This window comes from Abrus precatorius, unplaced genomic scaffold, assembly GCF_003935025.1.
Source record: "Abrus precatorius isolate BTA unplaced genomic scaffold, Abrus_2018 Scaffold2, whole genome shotgun sequence".
Classification (NCBI taxonomy): Eukaryota; Viridiplantae; Streptophyta; class Magnoliopsida; order Fabales; family Fabaceae; genus Abrus; species Abrus precatorius.
The window spans coordinates 20,457,461-20,471,728 of record NW_020874362.1 but is presented as its reverse complement, the minus strand read 5'-3'; the positions used below and the strand labels follow the sequence as shown (position 1 = coordinate 20,471,728).

The 14,268-nt window shown below is 28.6% G+C and overlaps 1 protein-coding gene and 1 pseudogene across 1 annotated transcript; one reads left to right on the top strand and one right to left on the bottom strand.

Annotated features, from left to right (window-relative positions):
• Nucleotides 1–196: 196 nt before the first annotated feature.
• LOC113858030 (signal recognition particle receptor subunit beta-like) lies at nucleotides 197–3,248 on the bottom strand. The gene is made up of 6 exons (XM_027490436.1): nucleotides 2,977–3,248; nucleotides 2,820–2,902; nucleotides 2,632–2,718; nucleotides 2,346–2,494; nucleotides 2,051–2,182; nucleotides 197–699 (listed from the first exon to the last, which is right to left on the bottom strand). Exons 1-6 carry the CDS (start codon nucleotides 3,119–3,121, stop codon nucleotides 510–512), a joined length of 786 nt encoding a protein of 261 aa, XP_027346237.1. The 5' UTR covers nucleotides 3,122–3,248; the 3' UTR covers nucleotides 197–509.
• Nucleotides 3,249–5,030: 1,782 nt separating this feature from the next.
• On the top strand, nucleotides 5,031–13,610 carry LOC113859591 (annotated as a pseudogene).
• The last annotated feature ends 658 nt before the right edge of the window (nucleotides 13,611–14,268 follow it).

The following is a 14,268-nucleotide window of genomic DNA, read 5'->3' as shown; positions in this document are numbered from 1 at the left end:
AAACCATAAGAGGTTAGAACCGTTGCAGTGGTTCTTTGTCTGAATGCCGCAACCTAATTTATGCTAAATACTATTATACTAACTTTACTTGATTGAGCGTACAACAAGCTATGGAGAGATGTTTGAGAGAAGGCCTTTACAATAGTCGTCCACATTGGGCTCACTAGACAGTGAAGTTTTAGTCTGGAACCAATCCATCGTATAATCTGCAATGCACGATGCTTGCATGATTGGATGATTGGGGAAAGGATATTTTAACACGACATCTTGCAAACATATTTTGTAGATCATATCCAAAGTGATTCAAAATTGCAAATGGAAAAATGAAGGTGAATCAAAGAAAAAGGGATGCCAAATTTATCAGAAAGCAAAGTCAAGGGCAATGATTTAAAGCATGTTGCTATTCGATTAGTTGAATCAATATAGGTTAATCATCTCAAACTTCCAATTATCAAGAACTTCATTGATCCCAACATACTGATCCCTACTTTTACCTACATAATATTCAGCTATGGCTCCACATGTTGTCTGATAAACTTTTCCAACTGAGATATATCCCCATTTAGACCAGAAGCATCTGCAGCTGTAATTTTGTTACAGCACTGGACAAAAGTAAATGGTTCTCCAGGTACCCCAAGGGTGAACTCGTTTGCAATGTCCGCTGCTGATATTGCACTTCTTGATGCTCGTAATTTGTCACTGTAAAGGGATAGCAAGAGTTAAGGAGCAAGATAAAAGGATTAAGACGGTCATAGATTGAATAATACATATTTTTTAAATTAATTAACCAATCAGTTGATTTGAGTTGAAAAATAAATAATTATGAGGAAGAAGCTACAAGGACTATAGTTAATAATAGAAAGAAATTAGTGAGAATATATGAATGTATAGATGCAAAAGTATTAAAAGAGTTGTAGAAAACATCTACAACAACCAAGCCTTATCTGTCTGTGTGAGGCTGGTCACATGGGTCAAATATCTACTAGAAACCAAATTATCAATGAATCCATTTACAGTCAAGTCCTGTTCAAAAATTACTCCTACAGTATGTTCCATACTTCCATTAGTTCGACTTTTCACGTTGGGCCTCACTTGGTCTTCTCTCATAACCAAAGCACCTTAATAAACTTTCTATCATCTTCCCCTCAACAGGTACAGTGCAACTCCAACTTTGTCAATAATATCATAATCTAACCACTTTTCATATGTCCACTAACATTCTCATTTCAACTGCCCTTTCTTTACTCAACAAGTTATCAGCACTTTAGTGACAAAAGTTGAGCACTGTTACTCATTAGTCTTGTCTAATAATTGCCAGTTGAAGCACATTGTCATCATAAATTAATCTATTACACTATTGTGAGATCTGGAGATGGCCTAATGTACACAAATTTACACCAGTGACAGGAAAGGCTGAGTAAATGGCCAGAACATATGACCACCAAGGTCACAAGGCAAACAACCTTACTGTTACCATATATTAAGAATATCCAAATCCAATACTATCTAGATTGTATCTTAAAATAATTTAGAATATTTCAGATTTTCTCTCGGAGTAATTTCTTCCATGATTCATTCTTCTTCTTTTTTTTGTTGAGATTATGATCTAGTATTAGTGTAAATAAGAGCTACTACTTTATTTTTTGTCTATCAAATAAAGTCAATCTCGATCTAAAGGTGGCATTTGGATATCAACTTAAGTTTTTGTTCAATAAGCACTTATTGCATAAGTGGTTTATACTAAAACTTACGATAAAATTCATTGACATAAGTTGAAAAGTCCTTACTTTGATAAACTATATGAAATAACTTATCGAAATAAGTTGAAAAGGGCTTATTGAGAGTTATAAGCTATTTTTATAAGTTCTTTCAAATGCACCCTTAATCTCTTTTACCTCCTTTTCCCCCCTCTACATAATTTCAACACTTATCGTAGCACATATTCTCACTGTTACATAATTCATCAACTTCAAACAATAATATGCAACAATAGAGTAATCAACAAACAATCAAATGAGCAAAGAATAACGATAGAGTCTTGAAGCATTACATTTCCTTCCCCATCTGTCTGCAGATGAACTCCTTGGAATGAGCAGTGACCTTGTCCGTCTTGTTGCAGAGAATAAGCAACGGAATCTTCTTCCTCACAACACTTCCCTTAGTCAACAAATCATACAAATACCTGTCAAGAAAAATCAAATTAGAAAACACAAGAACCCTTGCTCACGCCACGTAACCGACACCTCTTCTTCCTCAATATCAGGGCAATTATTCAACACGCAGACACACACACACACACACACACACACAATTCAACATAACACTCGAGGCACAGAAGCTATTACTCTGAAGCAGCACGGCAATTCTGCAAGAAATCTTGAGCATCAACAACAAAAACAATGCCAGCAGCCTGAGGCAAATACTCATCCAATTTCGGTCGAAGCCGCGAATGCCCAGGAACATCAACAACACGAACAGGTTTTATCTTCCGCTTCTGTCAAACAACCATAAGAAACACACTGACATAAATAATAATTTCAAATTTCAACTAATTTGACATTCCATTAAGGGGTAAATTAAAATGTGCTCATAAAGAAGCACAATGTGGAAGAAGCTGAGATGAGACGTTACTTGGGTTGTTTCGGAATGGAGAATAAAAGCGTCGTCGTTTGGTTCCATCGAGGTAACAGTACCCTCGTGGATAGAGCCATCCCTAAGCTACATAAGAAGAATGCAGAAAGTATATAAATGAAAGAGAAGCGAAAAGTGAAAATAAAAGGAATTGAGATTGATATTGATATTGATAATGAGAAAGCTACCTGATAGAAGAGAACGGTTTTGCCGGCACCAGAGAGACCAGTGAGTACAATGGTGTTGGACTTCACGCGCTTCAACAAGCGAACTGCGGAAGCGAAATGTGTCAACGAAGATAAAGGAAAAATTGAAAGGGAAAGAGAAGGGAAGGGAAGTGGTGACTTGTGAAGAGGAGAATGGTGGTGAAAAGAAGGGCAGAGGCAGCAACGTAGAGCTGAATTGGGGGAACTTCACGAAGACGATTGAGAGCCACGCGCCACCACTCTTGAACTTGTTGCTTCCATTGCTCCAAATGCAATTGTTCCATCGTCTCTAGGGAAAGAAGGGAACAGGCTCAGCTAAACCGGTTTCGTAATATTTGTGATCTATTAAGAATGTAGACAACAATAGATCTGCTTGCCTAGGAGTTAGGGCCATTTCAAAAGACACTGTAAAACCACCTCAATCAATCAATAACCTTTTTTTTTCTATATTATTTTATTTTAATTTTAAATAACCTAAATATACTTTTTACTTTTTATATTTTGATAAAGCTTTTATTTTAGTCTTTTGAATAAACATTCTTTACTTTAGCCTTAATATTTTTATAAACTGTTATTTTCAAGTATTGATGTGTTCTAGAAAAAACTTTTACGTGACATTCTTTTAATATATCATATTAGTAATAGATTTTAAAAATAAAATTTTCTAAAAATATAGAGATTAAAATAAAAAATAACCATTTTTGCGATTAATATATATTTTAAAATATAAATATATATATATATACTATTTAAATTATAACCCCTAATGTAAATTTGTTTCTTTGTCCATCTTTTAAGGTAATTATAACACTTTTTCGTATTATTTGAGAATTATTAAACTAATTTTTGTAAATAAAAAATTAAAATATGTTATATAATTTTTTAAATCTAATAAAATATATAAATTAAAAAGGATTTTATATTTCATAAAAAATATTTCATTACATCAAATAAAATAAAATTAAAAAATTTAATATTAAAACGTTATATGATATACTGCAAAATAAAATTTCTATATATAATTTGAGTCTAAATTTTTAAATAAAAATATTTTTAGAAACTTTGTCAAACGATAAGACTTTTAGGAATTATTTTTTCATGCCAAATAACTTTTTTACATTAAATATTTATTTTTAATTTGATATTCATTTTATTTTTGAATTTTTATAATTTATTTTAAATTACTATATTTATTATTAATAATTATAATATTTATTATTTTCAAACTTATAAATTTTATTAAATATAAATTAATTATATATAATATTTTAATTATTTATGTAAAACAACTATTCTAATACTTATACAGTGCGTGAAAATAACATTACCAGATATAAAATAAACGTACGTTGTTTGGCTTTCATTTTTTTTAATGTGCTAATTTTTATATAATTTTTCTTGACATTTATGTTTTAGGTTAAATGTTACACATGTGACTACTTTCCGAAAAACTTTTAAGTACCTTTTCGATATTACTTTGAACACAGAAAATTAAGAAACCTCTGAAGAAGCTTTAAAATTATACCAAGAAAAATCAAGTTTAGAACTTAGCCTGAAGAGCTTTAACGATGACGAGGTTGATTTTTAATCAAATTACAAAATTAATAATTTTATATAATGACATACAAACGTTGAGAGTAAAGAATTTGAATTATATTTCAATTTAGAAGGGGATTAAGAGACTTTATTTTATTTAAAGAGTTTTCAAAAATAAAGAGTTAGAGATTTTTAGATGTCTTCTAAAATACTCTTTTATATTTTTGAAGTTCAAGCTTTATTTTGAAAGTTTAGAGGAGTTAATTTGAAATTTAATAAAAGTAATTTAATTTAATAAAAAATTATTAGTATTTGAATCAAATTAATTTTAGAAACTAAATGAGAAATAAGTAATTCAAATTGCAAAAAAGCTGGATTCTAAAATTTGAGATTGTATAAGATTTAATTTAAGAAAGAACATTAAGAAAATTCAAATTGGACAAGAAGGAACTAAGATTCCTTAAGGAATTAGACGTAGAATAAGGAATGAAAAGATAAAGTAGAGGAATAAGATATATTACAGAAAATAATAATAAAAGAATTTAGAGAACATTAGCAAAACAAACAGAGCAAATGATTATGATGACCTTTCATAAGGCACTTATGACAAACTGTGGTATTCTATTTATTAACCATAAGACTAAATAATTTCGACAGATGCCTAATGAACTGGAGCCACGATGGGATATTGATGCAGCCAAAGTTAGCTGTTGGTTTTGAACCAATGTGGATTATTACTCTCATTGGATGAGATGTTGGAGTTGGAAGCTTGAATTACCTCCATTGTCTTGCATCCATATGGGGTTATATTTAAAATAAAATAAATAGAAAATTTTAAATATATTCTAAGCATAAAAACATTAAAAGTTAGTAAAAATGGGAAAGATATTAAAATTTTAAAGGAAAAAAAATCGATTCAAACTCCTTAAACAATTTGGTTACATATATCTCAAAAAAATTTACATAAAATATACGTATAATTTGTATAAAATAGAATTATGTGAAAAAAGTTATATTCTTTCAAAGTTTAAAACTAAAAAATTTATAAAATATATGTTTCGTGCTTAAAATTCATGTTAACATAAATAGCATCAATCTTAAGCGATTTATGTTCTATTTAGTGATTAGGATGACCCTATTTATCACAAATATACTCAGGTATAAGTTGCTATAGGGTGGCATGACTTATGTACAAACTATAAGTCGTTTAACCCTTGTGTAACTTATGTATTAAGAAAAAATAATATATTTTGTGATTTTATAGAAACAGAACATGTTTGAAGTTTGGTATTTTTATTTTATTTTTTTAAAATTTTTCAAATTGAGTGAAAGAAAAATTATTAAACTCTAATAAGTAAAGTGTTACGATATGTTCACGCATCATTATGCATATTATTGCAAGGAAAGTTACAAATGGATACATTGTTTCGTGCTATAAGCTTGATCCAATGGGGAAGCCTTGAAATTATGATTGTGAGCAAAGTTCTAACAGTATAGAGATGCACGTGGCATTGGGTGTGTATTATGCGAACCCACCGTACTCTAACTATAGTGAGCATCGACGAGATCATGATTGAGACTATTCTAAAATCATGTTATGAAATAGAATTCTCAATCAATTATTAAATTTAAGAACACAATGCGTGAAGACAATGTCATAGTTTAGGCCCATATGCTTGGTACTTAATAAAAAAAATAAAGAAACGATTGGAGTTCATAATTAAACCATATATAGCATGCAATACATGGTGTGAAATTTTCATGTTGTTGGTTGTGGTTATTGTGCTTACATTTATATTGCTATGTGCAATAGGTGTCTAAAGTTGTTTAATTAACTCTGTGTGTTGTTATTCCATTCGGTGTTTGAAGTTTTGGATTGAAAAGAAAGAGAAACGGAGTTAAATGTATTTTTTGTAAACTTAGAAATGGATAGTTCTCTAAAAATAATAAGTTTAACTTAACTACAAAAATAAATGAATCAAGGAGAGGACTATAAGTAGAAAGAAGTAAAAACAACAAAATAATTTATATTTGTTTATCCATAATTAATATAACTATGTTTACTATTTTTCATAAATCATAGAATATTATAGACTTAAGTATTATTGCACAAATCATTTTAAGATAAATAATTTTAATTATTTTTAATAAATGCCTTTTTTAAAAAAACACACTCTTAAGTATTGTTTAAACTTCTTCAATCACTCTATCAACTTAAAAATAGTGAGCTTTTTACACAAGAGATAAAGAGGATTGTTAGATTATTTTGATATTTTGAAATTCGTGTATAATAATCTTTTTTGCCTTTTCTGCATAGATGTGTGTCTTTGTTATATAACTTAGAGATGACAAGTTTATGTTAGACCCATTCACATATCTATTAGATTTAATAGACTGCTTGTCTTAAAAATCCTTTTGATATAAATAGATTATTTATTGTGCCAAAAGTGCTTTTTGTTCTTTTTCTATTTTAGTGCAAGGTGTGAGAAATTAGTAAAAAGACAATTTTGTTTATTTTAAATAAGTGTAATTTTGCTTTCCTCAATAATAGTTCAACTTCCTCGATTCATTGGTTGCTTTTGTACTTTATTGTATTCATGTTCTTAAAATTTACCTACGATGTTTTCTAGAATCATTAGGCTTTTCAAGAAAGCATGTAATTGGTAAGTTTATAATATTCATACTTATCAACTGTAACTTGACATATATGATATCAATGTTTAATTATTTTGAGTTAATTGTATTTTTAGTGGTGACCTTAATTGGATTTAAATAACAAAAATATGCTAATTTTAAAACTTTTAGTATCTTTAACCTATGTTCATTGACAAACTATTTTTTAGAACTTCAATTTGATTGTAATTTCACAGAAAATTGATTTTAGAACTAAAAGATATTTCCTTCACAAGTTAAAAGCCATATAGTTGTAGGCCAAAATCATTATATTACAACTTGGTTGGGCCTATCTAAATCCATTAATGGTCCATGACAATTTATAATTACATTAATTAGGAGAAAGCTAATAAAGATTACTATAAATAACTTAGTTTTCTCTTTTTGTACCTTTGAATTTCTTTTGTTATTTTTCAGACTTAGGATTTCAAATTGAGTTTCTGGTTCTTCTTCTTCTTCGTTACATTCTTATATATTTTATCCATTAAGCGTTTATGGATTTAAATATCAAAGGTTAAATGCTTAAAGATAGATTTTTCAACTCTATTTCAATAACTGAAGTCTGAGGTTTTGTTCTTAATCAAAATTGAATTTATTGTCTTTTATTCTCAATTATGTTCTTAGATTTTGTATTTTTTTGAATTTTCATGCTTGATGATATTTGAATTATGTTCAAAACTTTAATACATAATTAACAAGAACTTTTAACCACATTAATACTTAATTTTACAAGTTAAATTTAGGGTTGATAATCATATTTGAGTTGCTTCAACTTTGTGAATGAGTTTGAATGAAAATTAGTGATAATTGAATTAGGATTAGAAGACACTTGATTAACTAACCTAAATTCAATGAACATTTTGTGTTATTCATAATATGAATTTTCTTTATTCTTATTAATACTTAATTAATCATCTTAAATCAAATTAAGAGTGAAAATAGAATTCATATTTAATAATTAGTAATCTATGATAAGATTTAATATTAAATTGAATAGAGAATTTGTAACATAAATTATATTAAAGAAAAATAATTAAAGTAAACACTTTTACTTTTACGGCTTAAAGAATTAAGGAAAAGTCAAACTTTCATTTTAAAAATTTAATCAATCCACGATAAATACATATAAATTTAAAACATAAACAATACTATCTTCTGATAGAGTAAATTTTTATTTAAAATAAATACAAACTTCTTAAAATCACTAACTATCAATATTATAAATACATTTTAAATTAATATTTACAATTCAACTTATCAAAGTATTATGAATTCAAAAGTTGATATTTAGAACAATTACATAACTTTTCAAATTAAACTAGAAGCTTATTGAAATATTACAATTTTTAATAATTTAAATTTTATAGAACAGTTTTTGCTCTCAATATCACTAATTTATAATCGTAGAATAAATCAATCTTTCTTTTATTCTCTTCAAAGTTTGTTCCCTAAAAATGTTTAGTAAAGGTAAGTATTCTCTGTCCTACTAAGTCCCTTATTTACCAGAAAATATTATATAACATTGAAAATATTATCTAATACAATTTTAACCTACATTGGTTAACAATAACACACAAATCATTCTCATAACAGAGCAAATACATTTTCACACTGAACTATATGTCATAATACATGTATTATATCACATCAATCAATATGTCACAATACATGTATTCCAATCACACTCGTTAATGTATTATAACACATATATCATAACAACATTAATTGATATGTTACAATATATACATAATAATCACACAATCTCTATACTATTTCACATTCATCACACTTTTATCATCATTGCCCTTGTGATTTCTTCATACTATAGATAGTTGCTGGTTAGCCGCAATAACATAGATACAACGTGTGTCGACCTGACCCTTTTTAGTAAAAGTATAGTCAAGAGTCTCGTCAAGAAATGAGTGTGTGATCTATAAATACTTTTACTTTCAACAAATTATTGTGCACCCACTTACAATTAGCATTCACCATTCTTATTTCTCTAAGATTTCTGAAATCTTCTCCGGACTCTATACTCCCAGTGTATCTCTGTAACTATCTATATAGTGTCTCAGTATTTCTCATGACACTTATTTTCTCAATATTTCACACTACATTTTCTCTCTTAACATTTCTCATTTCATTTTTCACATTCTTTTCATCAATCAGCATATTATAATACGTGAATTATGATTTATATAAATCCATGTATTACAATACATGTATTATAAGTACATCCTTAGATGTATTACAATACCCATATCATATTCACACCTATCAGTTAGTTATGACTCACGTATTATAAACACACATTTCATAATTTCATAATCATGTGATATTATCTCCTTTATACATAATATTCTTTCTTTTTTTAAGATCAGTCAAACACTTCCATCAATAATATAAATTCACTCATTTTGACATACATCAACTATTAAACATCATCTATATATATTGTATCATATCAGTCTAATACAGAGAATCATCAAACAATGTCACATCATCCAATCAATATAATGTATTGAAGGTCGAACATCTTCGGACTCAGCCTAGGCGTACAACTTAATATATGTACTTTCTCAGTATTAATAAAAGCGCATATCCTAAAATTTGTCATATTCTAATGTATATATCATGCAGCATAATATTTCAATATTAATAGTACATATATAATGGTGGTAAAATCTTAAAATACTTCAAAAACTTAGTTGCTTATAATCTTTACTATAAAATTTTGTCTAGAAAGTTTCTGAAATAAGCTATCAGTTTCTCATGCTAAAATTCATTCTTAGTACTAGAATCTTAATAATCAATGTGGTTCTATTATCCAAAACGAAAATACTGGAGTTAAAGGTTTAAGACAAGGTTTTCTCTCCAAAAATCCCTTTTTAACACTATAGTTCAAGGAAATCTTGTAACTTTGCTATCTAGAATCAAGTAGTTGAGTTTTCTAAGTTAAATTACATAAAGAAGACTTAAAGTTTGGGATCAACTTCCCTTACCTAGAAATAGGTCTTTCAAGTCGAGTTTTCTTAGAAATCCAAAGGAGAGGTACCACTGTCCTAATGGAGGATATCGTCCGAAAGATGAAATTTTCTTGAAGTATTTCAACGTAAACCTCATTTGAGAAAGAAAAAATCGAAGAAAAAGAATGAAACTAGATATTTGAGCTCTGAGAAACTTACTTGAATCTAAATGGAATAGATGTTCAAGCTCGGATTTGAAAGAAGTTTGGGGTTTGGAAGAGTTTTTTCTAAGAAGGGAAAGGGAAAGAATGGAGAGAATAGAGAAAGAAGGTTGTTTGGTTCTACATAAAGGTTTCTAGGACGGAAGTTCTTTAAATACCTCTTAAACTCGCGATTTTCTCGTTATAGCAAAAAATCAGACAATATTTTTCTCTTGCTGTCTGTCATTCTAGTTACAATGAGAGATTCTTACTACAGCGAGAGAATATCTCGTTACAGCAAGAATCCTGGCTACAGCGAGAATATTGTTGGGTAATTCTTATCCACTTCTCGCTACAGCAAGAGGGCTCCAAAGAGTATGATTCTAGACGACTTGTCTCACTACAATAAAACCTTCTGCAGTTTACACCAATCAAATTCTCTTTATTTCAAACAACATGTACAAACAACTAATATAAATTATAATAATAACAAATAATAAAATAAAAGTGTTGCAGAATTAATTTATTAATCATTATTATTAATACTTTAATTTAGTTTTAAGTTTTTAATTGCTATTAATTAATCAACTTAAACCTCGTTTTAGCATGTGTATGATACTTAATTTTTTGACCATTATCTATAAGAATACAACATAGATTGACTTGCCTAGTACTATATTAGTTGTGCATAATATTTTGACCAAAAGCAACTTTTATCAAATTGGCATTGTTACCAAGGATAATAATCCTAAATTAAGTTTCAAATGCTTCTAGGTTTAGTATAGAGAAATATAGCTTCTATGTTGTCATCAATATTTCTATTTTTATCATTAAAGTTAGTTTTTGCTTTTTTAACTTGTTATTGGTAGTTAATTTTGTTTTCCTTCATTTAAGCATAATTTGTATCTTTTACGTAATTTTCATATTTGCATTGTTGGTGTAATCAACTTAGGCACATTGTAGGAATATATATTTGTTTGGTTTATGTTACTATAACATTTTACATTGTTATTGTAGGTTAAAAATTAAAAAATTATCATTTCATAACTTTTGATAGTTATTAAAAGTTAATATTCATTGACAAGTTGTGAGCATCTGCATAATCTGAAATTAAATAAAATTCACTTAGTTTTGGATAGGAGTATTTTAGTTTTATAGAAATAGTAGATGTGGCAATTTAGATTCATTTAGTTATAGAGTATTACTATTCATCTAGTAGAAATTATTTTGGTATTTTTATTTAAGGTAGTTAGAGAGTGAATTTTAAGTTGATTTTTATTTACTACACTTCTTTCATTTTATAATGAATTTATAAATTTATGTTCTCACTCAAATTAGTTCAAAATTGAAGAAAAAAAATAAGGTGTTAAGTGAAAATTAAGAAAAATTCAAGCAATCATAACTTTTGCTATAAACCTCATAAATGAGATAATGACACAACTTTTGAAGTTAAGAAGCAAAAATCTTCATCTCCAATTCACACTAAAGAGTATAAGTGCAATGTTCACCATCTCTTTTGCATATAAAAGAACTTATGAGCAATTCCTCTTATGAAGCAAAAGAATAGAGATTCATATCTATAAATCATGTTGATTACTTTAATACTATTATTAAAAAAAAGACAATAGTAGAGAGGAACTTCATATTTGAAAAATAAGTATGTATTGGCATTTTGATCAATTTTGAGAAGAGAAAATGGAACTAATTTTGCAACATAAAAGGCAAAGGATGGCATATTTTGACCTAAGAATTATATGCTAATGCAAGACAATTCACTTTTAAAGGCCCAATGACAAGATCCTTCGTGAGAGGAAAACAAGTCATCAATGCATTACAAACTATAACTACCTTGAATATTGTTATTTTAGACTTCCATAGAGAATTTCACAAATTTGAAGCTAAGAAAATTTTGAATGTACTATGCATACATGGTGCTTAATGGATCAATGATGCTACTAAAAAACTCAAAGAGTTTGTCATAAGTGAACTTAAGCCAATTCCTAAGGCTTGGTGCACTTTTCTTATTAGTTCTTTCATGGTAGTTATGCATGATAGCCACTAAAGCATAAATAGAACTAAACTATTATTTGTTATAGTCATGAATATGAACATAATATGAGAAAAGTAATTTTTGAAAATTTTAAAGAACTAATTAAGTCTAACAAGTTCATTTTTGGCTTCTTTTCACTAATCCACTTGATGTGTGAAAGGGAAGGTGTGACTATTTGATCTAAGGACTTTCTTATTCAATTCATTCATCCTATAACACCAATAACATTGCATGAGTATGAACAAGTTCGTGACTTATACCGAAGGCATTTGACTGCATCAATTGACTGCATTCGATTTCTATTGAAGTAAGGATTAGCATTTTATGGCCATGATGAATCAATCAATTCTATTAATAATTTTCTTGAACTTCTCAAGTTTCTTACAGATCACAATGAATCAATAAATCATGTTATCTTGAGAAATGCACTTGAAAATCATCAATTAATTGCTCCATTGATCCAAAAGGATATAGTTAATGTTGCTGTATTAGAAACCACAAATGCTATTATTAATGATATTGGAGAAGAATTGTTTGCTATTATTGTTGATGATGGTCGTGATATATCAAATAAAGAACAAATGGCTATTGCTTTGCGGTATGTTAATAAAAATGGAAGTATTGTTGAGAACTTTGTTGGCATGGTGCATGTTAAGGATACTACTACTTTATCATTGAAATGGCAATTGATGAATTACTTTGCAAATATGGGCTTAATGTGTCAAGAATTCGTGGACAAGGGTATGATGGTGCTGGTAACATGTAAGGTGAATTTTCTAGTCTTAAAAGTTTAGTCTTGAAGGAGAATCCATCTGCATTTTATGTACATTATTTTGCTCATCAATTACAACTTACACTAGTTGCCATTGCAAAAAATCACATTCAAGTTGCCTCTCTTTTTAATTTAGTGTCCAATTTATTAAATGTTGTTGGGGGATCTTGCAAACGACATGATATGCTTTATGAAAAACAAATAGCCAAAGTTAAAGAGGCATTGAGAAAAGAAGAAATTCCCAATGAGCAAGGTTTGAATCAAGAAACTAGTGTCAAACAAGCTACTGATACTCGAGAGGGTTCACATTATAAAACTTTGATAAATTTGATTTTGATGCATTCTTCAATCATTGATGTTCTTAAAATTATAAAATAAGATGGATCAAATGTCGATCAAAGAGTCGAAGCCAATGGTCTTTTATATTTGATAGAAGATTTTGATTTTGCGTTCACGTTACATTTGATGAAAAAAGTCTTGGGTATTTCAAGTGAACTATCACAAGCATTACAAAGAAAAGATCAAGACATAATCAATGCTATGAATTTGGTTAACATCACAAAGGAACAATTATAGAATATGAGGGATAGTGGATTTGATTCTTTATTGAAGGAAGCAATTTCATTTTATAATGTGCATACCATTCATATTTCTAATATGGAAGATACTTTTTTGTCCAAGGGAAGATCACAAAGCTTAAGTTGTCACAGTAGAGCATCACTATCGAGTTGAATTATTCTATGCTGTTGTGGACATGCAACTTCAAGAACTTAATGATCGTTTTACAGAGGTAAATACTTAGTTGCTCATTTGTATGGCATGTTTAAATCCATCTAATGGCTTCTTTGCTTTTGATAAAAGAAGACTAACTGACTTTGCCAAGTTTTATCCACGTGAGTTTTCTTCAAGTAATATAGTGATGCTTGATAATCAACTTGAGACTTTTATTATTGATATGCGTGGTAATGTCGATTTTGCATCCTTGAAAGGAATCACCATTCTTTTAGAGAAGTTGGTTGAAATTAGAAGACATATTGTTTATCCACTTGTTTATCTTATTTTGAAGTTAGCAATGATTTTATCAATAGCCACAACAATGGTAGAAATGGCCTTTTCTGCTATGAAAATTGTGAAAAACCAGTTTCGCAATCGTGGATGAATGATTGTCTAATAACTTATATTGAGAGAGATGCACTCAATAGAATTGATAATGAGCTAGTCATTCAACGATTCC